This window comes from Pongo abelii, chromosome X (genome assembly GCF_028885655.2).
Source record: "Pongo abelii isolate AG06213 chromosome X, NHGRI_mPonAbe1-v2.0_pri, whole genome shotgun sequence".
Taxonomy (NCBI): domain Eukaryota; kingdom Metazoa; phylum Chordata; class Mammalia; order Primates; family Hominidae; genus Pongo; species Pongo abelii.
The window spans coordinates 18,398,623-18,412,938 of record NC_072008.2 but is presented as its reverse complement, the minus strand read 5'-3'; the positions used below and the strand labels follow the sequence as shown (position 1 = coordinate 18,412,938).

The following is a 14,316-nucleotide window of genomic DNA, read 5'->3' as shown; positions in this document are numbered from 1 at the left end:
AAATACTTTAACATATATATCATTAACGAGTAAATATCTATAGGTTTTTTTCTTTTGAGGTAAAATTGCATGCAATGAAATGTACTGTTGTGTGTGTATATGTGCTGAGTTTGACAGAAAACTGTCTTTCTGAAGTGAAAGAAGCCTGGGGCCCTGAGGAAAAGGGGGCTAGAAGTCTTTTACAGCCTTTGCCCTTGCTTGTGTGATTGTTGGTGGTGGAATGGAAGCTCTCCCAGGCTCCAGCTTAGATCACCCGTTGTATTATATACATGTTTGTTGGTGAATTCTAGCTAGTGACTTCTCTTAAAATGAGAGTTTCTATCCCCACTGTAGCATTGTTGCCAGACAGTACAGTGGGGACACTAGCAATGAGAGGAGGGTACATCTGCTCCTCTTGCCCATGTTCAAAGTTCTTAGATAAGAAAGTCATTCTCTCGAGAAGAATGGTGAATGAAACCTATTTTTATACCAACTTGTTAATAGTATCACAGGGAGGCTTTTTCATGATACCTAATTTATTTTATAAAACAGGGTACCAGATGAATACATCCTCCTGGCCGATGTTCCTCTTAAAGACACTAAATGGGTCTGAAATGGCATCTGCCACATTATTTAAGAAGGTAAGAAAGATGTTATAAAAAGCTGCCGTGTTTTTATTGTTTTAGTGGGAATGCTTAAATGCTTAATCTTCTGTGACATGGAAAAGCAAACATACTTTTAAAATTACTGGATTGGCAAGCGTATTAGTTTGCTAGGGTTGCCATAACAAAGTACCACAGACTAGGTGGCTTAAACAACAGAAATTTATTTTCTCAGTTCTGTAGGCTGTAAGTCCAAGATCAAGGTGCCGTCAGATATGTGCAATGCTCCACCATTAGCATATAGACATGTTTGTATCTCCACACCTTCACTAACATTGAATATTTTTCATCTTTTAAAATGTTGGGAATCTTTTTTGTTGGGGAGTGGTGAAGATGAGGATGGTATTCCATTGGTTTCTGGTGAGATCTCTCTTCTTGGCTTGCAGATGGATGCTTTCTTGCTGTGTCTTCATGTGGCCTTTTCTCTATCCATGCACATCCCTAGTGTGTCTTCCTCTTCTTATAGGGACACCAGTCCTATTGGATTAGAGGCCGACCCTTATGACCTCACTTAACCTTTATTACTTCCTTAAAGGCCCTATTTCCAAATACATATATGTTGGGGGTTGGTGCTTCAGCATATGAATTTTGAGATGATACAATTAAATTCGTAACAATAGCTTAAATAATAGAAATGTATTTTCTCACAGTTGTGGAGGCTAGAAGTCTGAGATCAAGGTGTCAGCAGGTTTTTTTTTTTTTTTTTTTTTTTTTGAGACAGAGTCTCACCTGTCACCCAGGCTGGAGTACAGTGGCATGATCTTGGCTCACTGCAACCTCCGCCTCCCAGGTTCAAGCAATTCTGCCTTAGCCTCCCGAGTAGCTGGGACTATAGGCGTGCACCATCATGCCCAGATACTTTTTTTGTATTTTTAGTAGAGGTGGGGTTTCACCATATTGGCCAGGCTGGTCTTGAACTCCTTTTTCTTTTTTTTTGGAACTGAGTTTTGCTCTGTCACCCAGGCTGTAGTGCAGTGGTGTGATCTCGGCTTCCCGGGTTAAAGCAATTCTTATGCCTCAGCCTCATGAGTAGCTGGGATTACAGGCACGTGCCACTATACCAGGCTAATTTTTGTGTTTTTAGTAGAGATGGGGTCTCGCCATGTTGTCCTGGCTGGTCTTGAGCTCCTGGGCTCAGGTAATCTGCCAGCCTCGGCCTCCCAGAGTGCTGGGATTGCAGGCATGAGCCACTGCCCCTGGCCAGGTTTGGTTTCTTTTGAGGCCTCTCCTTGGCTTATAGATGGCTGCCTTTTCCCTGTGTTTTCATGTGGTCTGTTTATCTGTGTCCAATTTGTTCCTCTTATAAGGATGTCAGTCATATTGGATTAGGGCCTACCCTAATAATCTTATTTTAACTTAATTACCTCTTTGAAGACCCTGTGTCCAAATACCATCACATTCTGAGGTACTGGGGGTTAGTGCTTCAACATATGAATTTTGGGGGTGACACAATTCAGCCCAGAACAGCAAGTCATAAAAAAGTCTCAATTATAATAACCCACTAGTCCAATTTCATTAGTAGCCTCTTTCTTGACTGTAGATATAAAAAGAGTGCTCTACTGGAAGCAAATATTCATTGCTATTTTTTATTTGCATTCAGAAGTGAAGCTTCACCTCACTTTACTGTGTTAGTCCCTTTGATATTGGAGAAAAAGATGATGGGCCAAAAAGTCACTTGAAAGTTAGTTGGAGAGATTTGGTTTCAGAAGTAATGTTAAAAGCAGTCATCAGAAAGAATTTGTTATGAGGAAATACTTGCTGTATAAAAAAAGAGGAAAAATTTCCAAAGTAGTTTATGTTCTTGAGAAAATGTTGAAGAGTATGTTAAGAAACAGTAAAAGCCACGTTTTAGTTAAATTATGAGTCAAAATGTTTCTTTCTCACCTTTTCTCCTGATTGTTTTTCAATCACTTAACTTTTATTACAACTATACTTGGAATGGTAAGAATTGATTGTTGTTTTAAAAAGCTTTTGAAGAAGGTTGAAGGCATAAGGATGTGAAACATCAATTACTATGCCTCCATTGCAAAGAAAAATTCTGTGGGTACGCCTCTGAGTAAGATGAATGCAGAAAGCGGACTTGCCCTACCAGCAAGGGACACAGGCAGCACAGGCCCTTTGGCCAGTGGTAAGCCATGTGTGAGAATAGCCAGTTAAAAAATATTTAGCAGAAGTCTTTATTTATTGAACACCTATTAGCTTGGGCTGTGGCTTTAGAAAAGCCATTGGATCTGTTTTACTAGTCAGATTGCTTAATCAGCATGCCACACTTCTCATACACATTATGTTTTCAATTTTTTAAATTATAAAAGTAATTCATGTGGTCGGGGGCAGGGGATGGGAATCAAGCTATACTCTTAGCTAGAGTGAAAAATGCATCTCCCTTTGTCCCAACCATTCCTTCATTCCTCCATTCCTCTCTTCCTTCCAAATTGAAGTTTTATTTGTTCTCCCAGACCTTTTTCTTTACATTTACAAACAAATATGGGCTTTTATTTCCTTAAACATCAGTTGGAATATATTGTACATATTATTCTGTGGTTTACTTTTTCTCCTAACATAGTTTTGGAAATCGTTCTATTTCATTTCATATATATTTTAGCTTGTATTGTACTGTTGTGTAGTATGGATCATCAGAATTCATTTAACCCTAGAATTGACTTAACTGTAAGGATGAATGATTGGGTCATCTCCGCATTCTTGTTTAGATCAGCTCTATAGTGAGCATTCTTATAAAGAGCTTTGTGTATAAATGTGAACGGTTGCATTCTTGGAACTAGAATTGCTTGTTCAAAGGGACGTATGTTTTGGCTGGGCATGGTGGCTCACACTTTGGGAGGCCAAGGCAGGAGGATCATTTGAGCCCAGGAGTTAAAAAGCAGCCTGGGCAACACAGGGAGACCCTGCCTGAAAAAAATTTTTAAAAATTATAAAGAAAAAACAAAGGGGTGTATGTTTTAAATGTTGATATATACTGTTAAATTGCATCCCCAAAGGGTATTCTAAGGCAGCAGTCCCCAACCTTTTTGTCACCAGGGGTTAGTTTCGTGGAAGACAATTTTCCCATGGATGGAGGGGTGGGTGGTTTCGGAATGATTCAAACACATTGGGTTTATCATTAGATTCTCCTAAGGAGTGTGCAATGTAGATTCCTCGCACGTGCAGTTCACAATAGGGTTTGCACTCCTATGAGAATCTAATGCCTCTCTTGATAGGAGACAGAGCTGAGGTGGTAATGCGAGTGATGGGGAGCAGCTGTAAATACAGATGGAGATTCGCTTGCTTGCCTGCTGCTCACCTCCTGCTGTGCCACCCAGTTCCTAACAGGCCACAGGCCAGTACCAGTCTGGGGGGGTGGGGACCCCTGTTCTAAGCTGTGCTCCACCATTAGCCCATAAACATGTTTGTATCGCCACACCTTCACTAACATTGAATATTATCCATTTTAAATTTTCGTGACTCTTTTTTTGGAGGGAGTGGTGAAGATGAGGATGGTATCCCATTGTTTTAATTTGCATTGCACTGATTACTAGTGAAATTGTGCTTTTAAGATTTGTTTAATGGCCTTTTGTTTTTCTGTGAATTGTCTGATTATAGCCTTTGCCTATTTTTCTGTTTTGTTTTTGAGACAGAGTCTCACTCTGTCTCCCAGGCTGGAGTACAGTGGTGTGACCTCAGCTCACTGCAACCTCTGCCTCCCGGGTTCAAGTGATTCCTGTGCCTCAGCCTCCCGAGTAGCTGGGATTACAGGCATGTGCCACCACACCCGGTTAATGTTTGTGGTTTTAGTAGAGACAGGGTTTCACCATGTTGGCCAGGCTGGTCTCGAACTCCTGACCTCAGGTGATCTGCCTGCCTTGGCCTCCCAAAGTGCTGGGATTACAGGCGTGAACCACTGTGCCTGGCCCTTTGACTGTTTTTCTATTGGATTTCTTTTCTTCTTAGAATCATCATCTTGAATCCTCACTTTTCCTTGATTTTGGCCTCTGGAGGTCCACTCTCTTAGCTTCCTAATTATTTATTTGTTCTGTTTCTTTCTAACCTTACCACCACTGCTCCTTGGGCAGACTGTCAACCTAAAATAACAACAGAGAAAGAGGCTGTTCAAAAAAAAATAGTCTATTTGGGAACGAATGACAAGGGATTACAATGCAGGATGTTTGTGCTGTGATGGATCATTGGCATATCTGGTGAAGGTAAGGCAAAGGGAAGCTTTTAAAGGCAAAACAAGGAAGGTTACATAAGTTGTTTTGAAACACTTATCCTTGGCCACAAGGATCAAATAACAAGAGTGGTATCTGGGGTTGAACAGTTACTGGATAGATGTCCTTGCAGGAGTATTCTTTGTGTAAGGTTGCGGTTTTCAGAGAGTCCTTGTAATAGTTTTTATCATAGGCGTGTGTACATGAGAGCCCCTCCTCTATGGTCCATTTTGTTAGGGTTTGGCATGAGTGACTCCATTTTGATTCCGACAACTTTTATAAGGCTCTCCTCTTGCCTGAACTGTTGTGCTAGCCTTTTAACTGACTCTAATTTTCACCCTTTCACACAGCCGCTAGAAATGTGTATCTTATACAAAAACCTTACCAAGTTACCTGTTTAAAACTCTTTTGAAGTTCCTGGTTATACTCAGGAAGAAGTATAAGTTTTTCAATATGGCCCGTTAGGTCCTGTGTGATCAGGTTTAGGGATGCCACTCCCTGCTTTGGATGTTATGTTCTTAAATTGCTTGTGATAGCTTGTAGATACCCTGTTTATTTTTAGAGCTCTGTTTTGACTCATGTTGGTTTTCCCTGGTTAACTCCTACTTTTTAAAGATTCAAGTGAGACGTTAAATCCTCCAAGATAATATCCCTAATTCCCCTTCTCCATTCTTCTACTTTTTTTTTTTTTTTTTTTTGGTGAGACAGAGTCTCCCTCTGCCCCCTGGGCTTACGTGATTCTCCTGCCTCAGCCTCCCAAGTAGCTGGGACTACAGGCACCTGCCACCACTCCTGGCTAATTTTTTTTGTAGTTTTAGTAGAGACGGGGTTTCGCCATGTTGGCCAGGCTGGCCTCGAACCCCCGACCTCAAATGATCCACCCACCTTGGCCTCTCAAAGTGCTGGGATTGCAGGTGTGAGCCACTGTGTCCGGCCCATTCCTATACTTCTATAGCATTGTACATATCCCAATCTTTGTATGTGTTAGATTATATTATTATTTTTACTGTCTCTCTTCCTGGACTGTGAGTTCCTTTTGAGCAGTTAGCATGTTTTTGTATTGTCAGTGCCTATATTAGTTTCTGGACACATACTTGTTTGTTAAAAGAATGAAGAAAGGATAAAAGAATACAGGAAGATAAATATTTATGGAAGGAACAGATGGGCTTAGTTTTGAACGTGTTGAGGTGTCTTTGGGAAATTTGAGTAGTGATGACTATCAGGCTGTTGAAAGTAAATGGTTTAGAACTTAGGAACAAAGTTTGGCTTGGGCACATGGATTTGGAAATTTTTAGCAGAAATAGTAGTGATAGAAGCTTTGAGCTTAAATGAGCTAGTCCAGAGAATATATAGAAGGAAGAGAGAGGAGTGTCGAGGTGAGAGCCTTGAGAAATACCTACCTACTTTATAGGGTGGGTAAAGGGATAGGAGCAGCTCTAGAAATGGAGGAGGAAAACTAGAATAAGCCAGTGTCATTGAATCCAGTGGGGCAGAGTTGCAAGGATAAGTGAGTGGTTAACAGTCTCAAGTACAGCTCAGAATTACACAGTGCCTGGCCCATATCATGTACTTAAGGAAGGTCATTTATGAGGAAAGCTGATTTTTGACTATTTGGTAGATAGAAAATCATCAGTTACATTAGCAAGAGCTAAAGTCCAGGTGAAAAGTGTCCTCAGCTAAATTTATAATTTTGGGGCAGACTATATGGAGATCATTCCTGATGGCTTCAATTTACTATTTCTATAAATAGACCTCAATGATGGGAGGATCACTTGAGTCTGGGAGGTTGAGGCTGCCATGAGCCATGATCTCGCTACTGCATGCTAACCTTTTAGCCTAGGTGACAGAGTGAGACCCTGATTTAAAACAAAACAACAACAACAAAAAAACAAAACCTCAAATTCCTATTTCTGCAAAGTAGGAAACTGGCAAAGGCTGGAAGAAAATTCATACATACTGGTTGGGGATAAAGTCAGTTAACAAAATAACAAACATACAGTGAGGCTGCATCATTTATCTTAAGGAGAATGGTTAAGGTTTGGAACAGCTGCCATATGGGATGGGAGAGGGAATGGTCTAGGGACACATGACAGTATTTTGGAGGGCTTAGCTAAGGATGAAGGGTAAAAATGTGTGTCACTACATGTAATAAGCATGTGGGAGGGACTTTGCTGCAGCAGTGCTCAGCAGCTGTATTAGTCTATTTTCACGCTGCTGATAAAGACATGCCTAAGACTGGGGAGAAAAAGAAGTTTAATTGGACTTACAGTTCCACATGGTTGGGGAGGCCTCAGGATCATGGTGGGAGGCGAAAGGCACTTCTTACATGGTGGCGGCAAGAGAAAATGAGGAAGAAGCAAAAGCAGAAACCCCTGATAAACTCATCAGATCTTGTGAGACTTATTCACTACCACGAGAATAGCATGGGAAAGACCAGCTCCCATGATTCAGTTACCTCCCCTGGGTCCCTCCCACAACGTGGGAATTCTGGGAGATACAATTCAAGTTGAGATTTGGTTGGGGACACAGCCAAACCATAGCAGCAGCTAAGTATAAATAGGTGAAGTGGATGGTGATATTGAACTAAGGTTTGGAATAACAGGGCAAAGACAAGGGAATAAGTTGGTTTTGGATGCTGAGAAGAGAGTAGTGAAATAATGCTTTGTAACCTAGATATGAGTGCTGCTTCACATCCTACAATGCACAGAATACACATACACACACATGCACACACACACACACACACACACCCCCATACACCCATTCTGGCTCCAAATGTCAGTAGTGCCAAGGCTGAGAAACCCTAACCTGTATTAATCCCCTAGTGAGCTCATCTAATTATCTGGCTTTAAATACAGTTTATATGCAAATGATTTTCAAATTTGTCTTTCTACCCCAGACCTCTTACTCCCAACTCAGATTTGTATATCCAGCTACCTACTCTACATCTCCACTTGGATGTCTGATGGACATCTCAAACAGCTCCACCTGTTAACCTCCCTATCTCAGGGAGGGGAAACTATCTTTCTAGTTGCTCAGGCCTCAAACCTTGGTAATTGTTTCTTTCACACCCTACATCTGGTCCATAAGGAAATCCTATTGACTGTACCTTCAAAATACAGTCAGCTTTCCATATCCTCGGGTTCTGCATCCATGGGTTCAACCAACTGCAGATTGAAAATATTAAAAAAAAAAACAACCCAAAATACAGTAAAAAAATAGTACAAGTGAAAAAAATATAGTATAACAGCTATTTACATACCATTTATATTCTATTAGGTATCATAAGTAATCTAGAGATTACTTAAATTACTTATAATCTAGAAATTATTTAAAATATATGGGGGGATGTATATAGGCTATATGCAAATACTGTGCCATTTTATATCAGGGACTTGAGTGTCCTTGGATTTTGGTATCTTCAGTGGATCCTGGAACCAGTCCTCTGTGGATACTGAGGGACAAATGTATATCCAAAATCCAACCACTTCTTGCCATCTCCATTGTTACCACTTTGGTACAAGCTGTCTTTTTCAATCTCAGTTGGATTACTGCAGTAGCTTCTCACTGGTCTCTGAATTTATAACTTTACGGGCTATCATCAGCACAGCAACCAGAGTATTCCTTTTAAAATGTAAATCACAGCCGGGCATGGTGCCTCATGCCTGTAATCCCAGCACATTGGGAGGCTGAGATGGGCGGATCACTTGAGGTCAGGAGTTCAAGACCAGCCCGGCCAACAGGGTGAAACCCTGTCTCTACCAAAAATTGAAAAATTAGCTGGGCGTTGTGGTTGCACACCTGTAATCCCAGCTACTCGGGTGGCTGAAACAGGAGAATTGCTTGAAGCCAGGAAGCAGGGATTGCAGTGAGCTGAGATTGCGACACTACACTCCAGTCTGGGCAACAAGAGTGAGACTCTGTCTCAAAAACAAAAACAAAACAAACAAAAAACCCACATAAGTCAAATTATATCACTCCTCTGTTCAAACTCTTCCAGGGGCTTCCTGTTTTACTCAGAGTAAAAGCGAGAATCCTTACAGTGATCTATAAAACTATATATGATATGACCCCTCATTATCTGTCTGACCTCATTTCCTACTGCTCTCCTACTTAGATTTTACCCACACTCACTTCCTTGGTGTTCTTTGAACATTTCAGACACAGCTCCTGCTTTAGGGCCTTGGTTCTGTCCATTTCCCTCCTTCAGATTTCTGCTCACATGTCACCTTCTATATGAGACTTGTTTTAATTTCTCTATTTGAAGTTGTACAACCCCTCCTACATTTCTCTCTGGATTTTTCTTATTGTGCTGTTTTCTCTCTCTCTCTCTCTCTGCATAGCATTTATCATTTCTAATGTATGTGTTTTACTTTTTAAATTATGTTTATTGTCTCTCCTCACTAGCATGTAAGTGCTGTGAGGGAGGGATTTTGTCTTTTTTGCTTGTTAATATATCCCAAGAACCTTCAGTAGTGTCTGGAATATAGTAGATACTAAGTAAATATTTGTAAATGAATAAATGAAGGTTAAAGGACTAAAATTATTGGGAGGTCAAATAAGTAGTTGATTAAAAATAAGGAGATAGAAGTTCATTTATTAGTTTGTGGTCAGAGGCAGGTACTGGGAATATAGCAGTAAATAAAGCATAAAATATGCCCTTATGGAGCTTACTTTCTACTTGGGGAAATGTTTAATAGATCATGCTAAATAAAGAAAGTGTATCTTATGTTTTATACTCTTACATGCTTAGAAGAGAGGTCGACGTTTTAGACAGGTTGGCCAGGAGGGTCTGAGAAGGTACCTTTTGAGTAAAGATGTGAAGGAAGGAAGATAGTGAACCATGAGGCTACAAGAGTAGGATTATTCCCCAGGCAGAGGAGTAATGCAGAGAATGCTGAGACTGGTTTCGGATTTTGTGGGACATGGGAAGAAATAGCCTTTAAGGAGAATCATATTGTAGGTAATCAAGAAGGGAGGTTAAAAGCTGGATGTGGTGGCACGTTCCTGTAGTCCCAGCTACTTGGAAGGCTGAGGCAGGAGGATTGCTTAAGCCCAGGAGATTTGAGTCCAGCCTGCGCAACATAGTGAGGAGACCCTGCCCTTTATATAAAAATAAATAAATAAAATAAAATAAAGGCCAGGCGCAGTGGTTCACACCTGTAATCCCAGCACTTTGGGAGGCCGAGGTGGGTGGATCACCTGAGGTCAGGAGTTCGAGACCGGCCTGGCCAACATGGCAAAACCCTATCTCTACTAAAAATACAAAAATTAGCCAAGTGTGGTGGCATGTGCCTGTAATCCCAGCTACGCGGGAGGCCGAGGCAGGAGAATTGCTTGAACCCAGGAGGTGGAGGTTGCAGTGAGCCGAGGTCGTGCCACTGCACTCCAGCCTGGGCAACAGAGAGAGACTGTCTCAAAAACAAACAAACAAACAAAAAAAACAAAACAAAAAAAGGAGGTGGTTAAAAGAGCATTCTTTGCTAGCCATCTTCTAGAATAGAACCATTTTTGTCTCACCATAAAAGAAAAGAGAATTCCTTGTTTATTTTAGCTATTGCTTTTGCAAATTATATTTTTGTGTTCAGGAAGTTATTAAAGGACTGATGATGATGACAAACCAAATTCTTTAAAAGCATTTCACTTAACATAATGACCTCCAGTTCCATCCATGTTGCTGCATTGGCAGGATTTCATTTTTATGGTTAAATAATATTCCATTGTGTATATATATCACATTTTCTTTATTCACCTGTTGATGGACACTTGATTTTTTTTGTTTTCTCTCCAACTTTTATTTTAGGTACATGGGGTACGTGTACAGGTTTGTAATATGCATAGATTATGTGTTGGGGGGATTTGGGGCACAGATTATTTTATCACCCAGGTAATAAGCATAGTACCCAATAGGTAGTTTTTTGATCCTCACCCTCCTCCTACCTTCAACCCTCAACTCAAGTAGGCCCTGATGTTTGTTGTTCACCTCTTTGTGTCCATGTGTACTCACTGTTTAGCTCCCACTTGTAAGTGAGAACATGCAGCATTTGGTTTGTCTGTTCCTTTAGGGTAGCATTTGGTTTGTCTGTTCCTTTAGGGTAATGGCCTCCAGCTCTCCATCTGTGTTACAGAGGACATGATCTCGTCCTTTTTTATGGCTGCATAGTATTCCATGATATATATATGTACCAAATTTTCTTTATGCAGCCCACCATTGACGGACATCAAGGTTGATTCCACATCTTTGCCATTATAAATAGTGCTGCAATGAACATATGCGAACATGTGTCTATGGTAGAACAATTCATTTTCCTTTGGGTATATACCCAGTAATGGGATTGCTGGGTCGAATGGTAGTTCTAAGTTCTTTGAGAAATCTCCAAATTGCCTTCCTCAGCGGCTGAACTAATTTACATTCCCACCAGCGGTGTATAAGCATTTTCTTTTCTCTGCAGCCTCACCAGGATCTGCTGTTTTTTGACTTTTTAATAATGGCCATTCTGACTGGTGTGAGATGGTATCTCATTGTGGGTCCCCCTTTTTTTTTTTTTTTTTTTTTTTTTTTTGAGACAGAGTCTCATTCTGTCTCCAAGGCTGGAGTGCAGTGGCCCAATCTCAGCTCATTGCATCCTCTGTCTCCTGGGTTCAAGAGATTCTCATGCCTCAGCCTCTCGAGTAGCTGGGACTAGCCACCATGCCTGGCACATTTTTTGTATTATACGTAGAGACAGGGTTTCGCCATGTTGACCAGGCTGGTCTTGAACTCCTGACCTCAGGTTATCCACCCACCTCAGCCTCCCAGAGTGCTGGGATTACAGGCGTGAGCCACTGCACCAGGCCATCTCATTGTGGTTTTGATTTGCATTTCTCTAATGATTAGTGATATTGAGCATTTTTTTCACATGCTTGTTAGCCACTTGTATGTCTTCTTTTGAGAAGTATCTGTTCATGGATGGACACTTTTGATTCCATATCTGGCTATTGTGAATAGTGTTGCAGTAAACATGGGAGTGCAGATATCTCTTAAATATACTGATTTCCTTTCTTTTGGTTATGTACCCCCGGAAGTGGGATTGCTGGGTCATTTGGTAGTTTTATTTTTTTCTCTATGCCTTCTCACCAACATTTGTTATTTTTTTGGTCTTTTTGATAATAGTCATTCTAACCGGGGTGAGATGGCATCTCATTGTGGTTTTGATTTGCATCTCTTGGCCATTTCTATGTCTTCTTTTGAGAAATGTCTGTTCAGGTCTTTTGCCCATTTTAAAATCAGGTTATTTGTTTTTTGCTATTGAGTTGTTTGAGTTCCCTATATATTCTGGTTATTAATCCCTTGTGATGGATAGTTTGCCAATATTTTCTTTCTCCCTTTCTGTAGGTTGTCTATCCCTCCCTCCCTCCCTCCCTGTCCTTTCCTCCCTCCCTGCCTGTCCTTTCCTCCCTGTCCTTCCCTCCCTCCCTTCCTTCCTCCCTCCCTGTCTTTTTTTTTTTTTTTTTTGAGATAGCATCTCACTCCGTTGCCCAGGCTGGAGTGCAGTGGCACCATCTTGGCTCACTGCAACCTCCACCTCCCAGGCTCAAGCAGATCCTCCTGCCTCAGCCTCCTGAGTAGCTGGGACTACAGGCATGCACCACCACACCCAGCTAATTTTTTTTTTTTTCTTTTGAGATGAGTCTTGATCTGTCACCCAGGCTGGAGTGCAATGGCACGATCTTGGCTCACCACAACCTCCGTCTCCTGGATTCAAGTGATTCTCCTGCCTCAGCCTACTGAGTAGCTGGGATTACAGGCACGCGCCACCACACCTGGCTAATTTTTGTATTTTTAGTAGAGACGGGGTTCCACCATGTTGGTCAGGCTGGTCTCAACCTCCTGACCTCATGATCCACCCACCTCAGCCTCCCAAAGTTCTGGGATTACAGGCGTGAGCCAATTTTTATGCTTTTTTAGAGATAGGGTTTTGCTATGTTGCCCAGGTGGTCTCTAACTCCTGGGCTCAGATGATCTGCCCACCTCGGCGTTCCAAAGTGCTGGGATTACAGGCATGAGCCACCATGCCTGGCCTAGGTTATATATTTGAATCTTAAAATTAGTTCTATTGCATTGCTTATTCCAGTTTTTTAATTGTTTTGTTGCAGAAAATATACATTGCCATTTGAACTTAGTTTGCTTTGCTACAGAAAGTCTCAGTCTGTTATATGACAGTGTAAGGTCCTGGGATCCTTATGTGTGCCTCAAATGTTTTCTGCATTCTGTGAGCATCTAGCACAAACTTGTCAACTGCCGTGTTTATTCTTTGTTAAATGCGGCTCACCTCCCCACTTTTTTCTTCTCATACACAGTAACAGGCAGTTAACCTTTAGCCCTTTCATGTAACACTGCTTCTTACTTACCAGCTATTTATCAAATACTTTGATCTTTAATCATCTACCTTTCGACTTGCCAGCTTTCAGGGTGGGGTTTTTTTTTTTTTTTTGAGGCGGAGTCTCACTCTGTTGCCCAGGCTGGAGTGCAGTGGCAAGAACATGGCTTGCCGCGGCCTGAATGACTTCCGGGGCTCAAGTGATTCTCCTGCCTCAGCCCACTAAGTAGCTGGGGCTACAGGTGTGCTGCCACCATGCCCAGCTAATGTTTGTATTTTTTGTAGAGACGAGGTTTCGTCTTATTGCCCAGGCTGTTGTCAAACTCCTGAGCTCAAGCAATCCACCTGCCTTGGCCTCCCAAAGTGCTGAATTAGGGATTACAGGTTTGAGCCCAGGGTGGTTTTTAAGAATCAAATTAAGATATGTAATTCAGCCTGGCGTGGTAGCCCACACCTGTAATCCCAGCAGTTTGAGAGGCTGAGGTGGGAGGATTACTTTAGGCCAGGAGTTCGAGACCAGCCCAGCCAATATAGTGAGGCCTTATCTCTATAAAAATAAAAATTAAAAAAAGAATATGTAATTAAAAGGACTTTGGAAGCTAATAATTAAGGAGCTTCCAGATTGTAAGGGTGTAAAGAGTAACAATAGAAAAATACAGGGTGATGAGATGGGTTTTAAGGGGGGCATTTGAAAAAGAAACCAGCCTACCAGATATATTTTTTAAATTGATGAGAGAATTAGTTGAGAGCTTATTTACTGTTTTCGGGTGATTCCTTGGTTCTTTCATTTAAAAAATTGCTTGCTGTTGGTTATTGTGCTGGAAATCATAATATGAATGCTGTTTTTAATAATCTCTTAGTCTCATAGAGGAATGAACACATTTCTCTAGTGATATTACGATTGAAGATGAGAGTGGCTCAGTTGGAACTGGGCCTAGGAGTGGGCAGGGGTTGGTCAGGGAAGCATTCAAGGAAGCTAGGAGAACTGGGCTTTAAACTGGGTGAGTTGGAGTTGTCCAGGCAGATGCTGGGGTAGGGTGCTCCAAGGAGGTGACTCTGAGACAGACTGCCTAGGTTTAAAATCCAGCTCTGATTGGGAGGTTGTGGTTTTTA

General features: G+C 41.4%; 1 protein-coding gene across 4 annotated transcripts in view; it reads left to right on the top strand.

The window, feature by feature from the left end:
- SCML2 (Scm polycomb group protein like 2) overlaps positions 1-14,316 on the top strand; it is a 117,250-nt gene that overhangs the window by 35,728 nt on the left and 67,206 nt on the right. For all 4 annotated transcript variants that reach the window (XM_024241124.3, XM_024241127.2, XM_054544369.2 and 1 more), the window contains one exon: positions 532-620. In XM_024241124.3, the coding sequence (XP_024096892.1) occupies positions 532-620 (89 nt within the window). The remainder of the gene's footprint in view (positions 1-531; positions 621-14,316) is intronic.